This window comes from Lutjanus erythropterus, chromosome 2 (genome assembly GCF_056507025.1).
Source record: "Lutjanus erythropterus isolate fLutEry1 chromosome 2, fLutEry1.hap2, whole genome shotgun sequence".
Taxonomy (NCBI): Eukaryota; Metazoa; Chordata; class Actinopteri; order Lutjaniformes; family Lutjanidae; genus Lutjanus; species Lutjanus erythropterus.
In genome coordinates, this window is record NC_139318.1 from 22956524 (window position 1) to 22964748 (window position 8225).

Sequence of the window (8225 nt, forward strand, 5' to 3'; positions counted from 1 at the left end):
TCAAATATCGGGCACCTGGGCCAGTTGCCTGCCATGCCACGCCCCCCCCACTGAGTCCACCAGTGCATGGGGCACACTGGTTGTTGTTCTGGGATGTACAGTGGGGGAACAGAGGTCCAAAGCAGAGGGAGACCACATGGACAAAATTGCCCTTTGAAATCCTAAAATGTAAATATATTAAAACAAATGATTGCTATCAACATTCCTCATATAATTGAGAGCATTTACATGTGCATAAGTACCCTGGTTGTGAGACTTTTTTTTGTGTTTTTTACTATAGTCAGTATATGGCATTCACATGGAATATGGAAAAACCTGGCTATACATGTCCTCAAATTATAACCACATCCAGATTTCTGATTGTCTACCTATAGGCATGTCTTGATTTCTCATCACCTCAAATGAGATGGTTCAGACACCTGAATAGATAAGGCTTACATGTCACTATTACATGGTTTCTATTGGAATACTCCAGGTATTATATCAGGTTCCTCAAAACTAACATAAGGTCTTATCCCGGTTTCTGAAAGTGGGAAAAGCAGTTTACAGGTGCAAAACATAATCAGGATACTCCAAAATCCAGGTTATGGCCAGGATACTATTGTGCTTGTTAACACGCTGATAAGTGCTGTGCTGTCTGACACAACCCTTAATGGTTTTTTTCTGTATAAAGAAGAGACAAGTTTCCCTCATAGGGTTCTAAAGGGTAAACAACTGGTTGTGACAGCTGTTTACACATCCAGATCCATCCAGACTTGCTATTTTTGTTTAGATGTGTCCATAACTAATCACTGAAATGACTATTTGAAGGAGTATTCGAGTTTTGGATGGGCAGAAACACACAATTACGTAATTAAGCTATGGACCAATAGTAAAAACAACTAAGACTCAAGTCACTCACCTGTGCAGAGCCCATTTCCAATTCAATACAATTTAAAAGAACTTTATAATGCCAAAACAAGTGTGAAAAAAACAGTAAAGATACAAAAAAAAAAAAAAACACCACAAAATATATATAAACAGAAGAAATAGAACTATGTATTTGTATATGTAAGTGAGTAAAAATGAACTTAAAATAGAAGTTAAAAAATGTAGATTTTTAGGTAAAAATATAAATACAAATAAGTGAGAACTGTAAAAACACTGCAACATTTTTATTTGTTCACATGATAATGATTATATGATATTTGTTCTGTATGTATGGACAGTGGAGGAATACACAGGTGTTTTCCTGTGTCCATTTTACTGCAGCATCGTTTGCTAATATATAAAAAGACAAATAAGGACTGATGTGAACATATTCAATATTCAAGACCATACCGTATTATTGGTATGGTTAATACATTGTGGTTAATACATTGTGAACACACCAGTGTGGACAAACCTGGCTATTCAAACGTCCTTTCAACATTCCTGTCAACAAAATTCCGGTTTGGTTTTGACCTCTGTTCTCGCGAGATCTCGTTTACTGCTGCGTTGTCCCCCAGAAAACACCGTGAGACGTTTACTAGAGGACTCCTCAGCTAAGGTAAGTGAGGATGCTGGCACCACCATCAACCCAATAATACACATGTAGGCCAGGTCTCAGCAGTAGTTGGTTAAATAATGTTGTGTTTGTGTGTAGCCTTGGTGTTGTTCCGTGCTGGACGCGGTGGCGGCGGCCGGCTCGCTGGCAGCAGGCTGCCCGCCCCGCTGAGGTGATGAGCGGATGGATGAATGGGGTGGATTTGGACGGCAGATACGCTAGCAACCGTCACGTCTCATCGGCTTCGGCGATTAAAAACTAAACAAGACTGATAAATGAGTTTATAATAGATCAGACAACAAGGAAATTTTCGAGCCAAGTAGCTGAAATTAGGTGTAAGTGCTTTGCTAAAGCGGAGAGATGTGCGGGGCCGATGTTAACGGCTAATAACGGCTGTAACGTTACCTACCGTAGCATCCCTGCTAACGTAACCTGAGTCACCCGGAGCTGATTAACATGATCAGGCCGGCACATTGTGGCCCTGCTCCCTGCACATCAATCACCATTTTAACAGCTCCTATTTTAACAGGTTAACCCATCTGTGTGAGGATGGTGCTGGTGTCAGACAGTATAGTAAAATGTTGTGATCCTCTTCAGCACCATGGACAGAGCTGGTGTTAATCCACATATATCTACTGACTATTTTATTTATTTTTATTTAATATTCTATTTTTCACTTTGTTCCGTCTGGTCAGTCTCTGCATAAGATGATTACGTTAATGCACTTTCGTTATAAGAATATAAACAATATCAGTTGAACCACCTTGTCTCTTTTCCATTGAAATATAACTAATATCATTCAAAGTATGTGCAATGTGAACAAACACTATGACATTCCATATAGCACACAACCCACAATTTAGCACGTCCAAAGGTTTTGTATTTGTACATTCAGAAGTAGCTGTGTAACAATACCAAAAACTTAAGCGATACCACAATAAAAAAGAAGTGTATGATATGATTATTACAATATTTAAAAAAAACAGGAAAATCAGAAATATGATGACTTGATAAATGTCCTTTATTAAATAAATCTCATTTGCACACTATTTAATGTTTGTATGAATAGTTTGGCAGAATATGGCAGAAATAGAATATAATATTAATATATATATAATTATAATATAAGTATGTTTTGATTAGTGTGGAATCACCTGAAATAAGAATCTTTATGTTTTCATTACCATAGACGGAACCATTACAGAGGGCTTAAGTCTTCTTCCATGGAGGCCGCCATGCTGCATTGCCATGTTTCTAGTAGCCCAGAAGGGGCAAACCAAACATTGGCTCTAGACGCAGCCTTCCCTGTTTTGTGCAAGATTCATTTCCCACTGTAGGTTCTTCTACAGTCTTGTGTGAGATGACGTGTTTGCAGTCCAAAGCTCACTAGTAGATGCCTCTAAATCTGACACACTAGTCCTTTAAAGTGCTTCGGCTTTCCTTTTATAATAAAATTGAATAAAATAAAAAATATCCAGCCATGAGCTAAGCACAGGCAAAAAAATCATCTTTGGCAACAAATGTTTGAATTATGCAGTCATCAGTAGCAGTTCTTTTTATAAAATAAAGATAATAGAATAAAATAATGAACCATGTAATACTGTGATAGATATCACAGTCTAGTACGGTATTGACAGTACGTTCAGTTTGTATTAGTTATTGGTATGTTTTGTCTAATTGTTACAACATGAGATACAACCTGGTTCCAGATCTCCAAATCTGAGTGATCTCCAATCTGCTTGGCGCTTCAGATGATTAAAATTACATGAATTCATGAAATGAAATGAAACAAGGGCTGCAATTAACAATCATTCTCCTTATCAATCAATCTGTCAATTATTTTCTTGATTAATCAATTAGTTGTTTTGACCATAAACAGTCAGAAATGGCGACAAATTTTTAACAGTGTTTCTGAAAGGCCAAGGTGACATCCTCAAATGTTTTGGTTCGTCCACAACCCAAGCATAATCAGTTTACTGTGTCATAAGAGTAAGGAAACCAGAAAACACTTAACATTTACATTTAAGAAACTGAAATCAGACAACTTTTACTTTTTTCCTTTAAAAAAAAGACAGAAACCAATTAATGGATTATCAAAATGGTTGGCGATTAACATAAAAGTAGACAATTAATTGATTAATCGTTGCAGCTCTAAATGGCATGGCTAATCAAGCTGATAATCAGGCTAGTAATATGTGGTTGAAAGCTCAGAAAGCTAGTATGTGGCCCTTTGAGCTCTGATTGTTTTGTTATGTGCAGTTCCAATTTTATCAATTTTGTTGATAGTTGAATTGTATTTTACTCATATCCTCTGTTGACAGCTACACCTGAAAAACAATTCTAGCCTCTTACAATATTTAGAGTTTTTACAATCACCTTCATGTACTATTAGATTGCGAATCTGAACTACAGAGGACATGTGGTTTTTTTTTTCCCTCCCTGTTTTGTTCCAGGTGGCTTTGTGGTGGGGTTGAACTGGATGTGTTCAAAGTAGTCCTGGTAATGTAGGACATTTTGCATGTGCTCTGAGGGCTTGGCGTTGTTACAGGCTAACATTTGAAGGAGAAAAAAAACACAGTGAGAAGGGTCTGAACAGATTGTGCTGCAGCCTGGAGTCATGGCACTGACATGCATCTCCTTCACCCTTTCTGTGATGAAGACTGTGGGCGATTAGCATAGCTTGCACCTGTCTCAGGATATGCATTTAGATGTGAGATTTTCTGGCATGGTGGTGTAGTTTTTTTAGAAATGTGAGAGAAGGTGAGCTGAGGTGTTAACAAACCTCACAGACAGTTTAGCTTAGTAATTCTCTCTTTATTCGAATAATTTAGACAAGCATCCTTCATTGAATGTTTACTTCCCAATATAGTAATTGCACTTGTGATGTTTTTTTTACTGAAATGTTTCATGTGTGTCTGTAAATTATCTGTCTGCCTGTGTTTAAACTGTATATGTTTATCTGCACACAGGTCTCTCTTGAAAAAGAGATTCCAGTTTCAACGAGACTACCTGTTTAAATAAAGGATTAAATAAAAAAAAAAAAATCAATGCACATGAAAGTATTATTAAATGATTATTTGTTCTGTTTCCTTTCAGCCCTCTTTCATAATCTACCCCTGCTGGACGAGTGAAACTGCGCAGAAAGGCATTTAGAATCAGGATTGTAGCCACACACTGAAGTTGAAGAACTTCATCTGAATCATGGGGAACATTTTTGGGAATTTGCTGAAGAGTCTGATAGGAAAGAAGGAGATGAGAATCTTGATGGTGGGGCTCGATGCTGCAGGAAAAACAACAATCCTCTACAAGCTCAAGCTGGGAGAAATAGTCACCACAATCCCAACCATTGGTACATGCACAGTTGAAATAACATTAGTTGTAAAGTATTGTCATGCCTGTGATGTTTGCTTTACATGTTGTTTAACCCTGCTTTTGTTTTCAGGGTTTAATGTGGAGACGGTGGAGTACAAGAACATCAGCTTCACTGTGTGGGACGTGGGTGGGCAGGACAAGATCCGCCCTCTCTGGAGACACTACTTTCAAAACACACAGGGTGAGCACAGCTAATCAAAGGGTTATTATACTGAGAACACTTTCCTCTTCTCTTCTTCAGAAGAATAATGTGTTAAGTTTGTGCCTCTCGTTGTTTCAGGTCTAATCTTTGTGGTGGACAGTAATGACAGAGAGCGTGTGAACGAAGCACGAGAGGAGCTGATGAGGATGCTGGCTGAGGATGAACTGAGAGATGCAGTCCTCCTTGTGTTTGCAAATAAACAGGCAAGGAACCATAACTGTTCTGCATGTATAAACACAAATTAATACATAGCAGGTTTGTAGTGGAGGATCAGCAACACATAAGCCCACCTTGTAGTAGCGATTTAAATATTGTACTGCATTTTCATTGTAGTTTCATTAGCATTTACAATGTAACACAGCAGAGAAAGAGAAGAAAGGCTCATCTCAACAGTGCTACAGCTACCACTGATCTGGGTCAGATCACATTAATATAGTCAAAGAAATGGTACCAAACCTCCAAAGTTCATACATTAACAACTAAAAACGTATATAATATACATTCACATGAGACAGTGTCTGACATTAAAGCCCTTCCCTCTATTAATGATGAAGCAGTTGTCCTTTTCCAGTAGCATGAAAGTCAACTGTAATGTAATATATAAGGTAATCCTGTCAAAAACTACAGCTGAACATCATTTTCATTATTGATTAGTCTATCATTTTTTCAATTAATCATTTAATTGTTTATAAAATGAAAAATAGTTAAAGATACTCTTTGTAGTTTCCCAGAATCCAAGGTGACATCTTGAAGTGTCTTGTTTAGCCCAACAAATTGACAAAAATTCAAAGATTTTTACAAAAAAGAGAAATCTTCACATTGAAAAAGTTGAACCAGAGAACTTTTGGCCATCTTGCTTGCCAAATGCTTGAAAGAATTAATTACTTGATGAATTAATTTATCAAAATTGTTGCCTGTAAATTTTCAGCTCAAATTCTTTCATACTGCAGAGCTTACAACGTTTAGATTATGACAACATAATGAGATCTAAACTTGACCCCAAACCTGTAAAATAAAATCCCCAAATGACTGTGGAGTTTTTCTAAATTGTATGTAGAAATGTAACTTTCTGCTTACAGCCTTTTCAACATAATTTATTCTTAAATGAAACCCTAACATGACACTTCACCAGGGATGTTTGAACATTGAAAAAGCTAGAACCAAAGAATTTTGGCATATTTTCCCCAAAAAATGGTTATTGAAACCATTATTTCCAGTCCAGATGAAACAGCATTTTGAGATTTTCCAGCTTCTGTATCGTGACATACTTCTGAGTGAAACAGGATAGGCAAGTTGGATATAACATTAGGAGGAATTTGACTTCAATATTGATAAGTGGGAATGTCACAAGCTGACATATGAGCTGTTGAGGATGTTTAATGATAAATGTGATGTAGATGTCATGATATTTTTAGATGAAACTGGTTGGTTTAAGCCTACATAAAAACACATCATATTTTGTTTTACAGGAAAAAACATGATTGGATTTAGATATAAATACAAGGATTTGGATTTTTGTATTTTCATTAGCATATACTCTTAAATAAGTACATACAAGTACACACACATATTCATAGTCAGTACATGAGTATTTTAACCCAAACAGTAAAAGAAGACATAAGACATAAGCTGTCCTGTCCTGACTTCCTCACTGACCTCTCTCCTCTGTGACAGGACTTACCAAACGCCATGAATGCTGCTGAGATCACAGACAAGCTGGGTTTACACTCCCTGCGTCACCGCAACTGGTACATCCAGGCCACCTGCGCCACCAGCGGCGACGGCCTCTATGAGGGTCTTGATTGGCTGGCCAATCAACTCAAGAACAAGAAATAAGTAGAAAACTGGAAAAAGCAGCCAGCAGCCACACCCGTCCAACTTTTTATTTGTTTTTGGGAAATGTGGGTGCGTGTTAGGAACAAGGGTTTTGATTGGTAGGTGAAAAGCAAGATTCTGGGTTTGGGGGTGATTTTAGGCTTTTATTTTCAGTCTGTTGAGGTTTCCGATTTCCGCTTATTGAAAACAGATTCCCATCTACTTCATATTTAACCACTCACACACACTCACACACACACACACACAAGAATGCACACCAACTGTAAGCAATCACAGCAGACACTTGCTTTTCCTGTGTCCACCTCTTGTCCTTAGGTGCAATGTACTGTATGTTAGTCTCTAGGTGCTGTACCAAGTCATGTGTGACTCCACTGAGTCAGCAATGAGTCCAATATGACTTTTTGTTGATGTGTGTCTTTCAACTGTCAGTCATCCATGCAAAGAACTGTTCTGTGTCAGTTGCACTTCCTGTTTGTTTCTTTCCTTTCCTGCGGGGGTAACAGAGCCATGTTTGAGAACAATCACAACTTAATAATCCACTTTAATGGTTTGTTCTCCCTTTTCATTTGTGAGCAATGCTGAGGCACTTTGGTACTCGGATAGGAAGTGTATACATATGGGAGTGTGCACACGCACTGTACGTATTTGTGCAAGCAGCCAGGTCAGTATTAATCATGAACAAGAGAAAAAGGCAACACGACTGAAGTTTCCTCTTTCACGTGTCCTCTTACTGCCTCATTTTGAAAATCTTTTGATATCTGTGGCGTGTTTCTACTCCCCATGTGGCCAACCAGAGCGTCAAACCTGCCCTTTTTAAATATTTTAAAACGCTCAACACGTCCTCAACTGCCTGAACTGCATGTGTCCTGGTAGATCTCGCTGACATTGTTGCGTACTTTTCCATCGTCAGAGCTGCATGGATGTTGACGCTGTTTGTAGGCTTTTTCTCTAACTGCCCTCATCGTGTTCTGGTGCTGTTTAGGATGCAGAAACTAACCCAAACCACCCATTTCTGCTTGTAGTTCTCAACCTGCGCTAAATACAACATTGTCAGCTTCATGGTCTTTTGATGTGAAAGCAGTATATAGGATTATTATAACACACACGACCTGCACAGCTGCTGCTTGTCTGCCTTCATGTGTGACCATGTTATGAGTACTCAAACTGCATCAGGTTGCTCTCGCTTTGTGCGTTTTTGTCTCAGACTTGCATATCGGGGGATGATTCTATTGCTGATAAGTCTGTGTTACTGAATGTGAATATTGTTGATGAATCTATTTATGGCTGTAA

The 8225-nt window shown here is 38.2% G+C and overlaps 1 protein-coding gene across 1 annotated transcript; it reads left to right on the top strand.

The window, feature by feature from the left end:
* Positions 1–1418: 1418 nt before the first annotated feature.
* arf3b (ADP-ribosylation factor 3b) lies at positions 1419–7612 on the top strand. Its single transcript, XM_084733257.1, has 5 exons — positions 1419–1528; positions 4622–4874; positions 4968–5078; positions 5178–5302; positions 6774–7612. Exons 2-5 carry the CDS (start codon positions 4727–4729, stop codon positions 6933–6935), a joined length of 546 nt encoding a protein of 181 aa, XP_084589383.1. The 5' UTR covers positions 1419–1528; positions 4622–4726; the 3' UTR covers positions 6936–7612.
* The last annotated feature ends 613 nt before the right edge of the window (positions 7613–8225 follow it).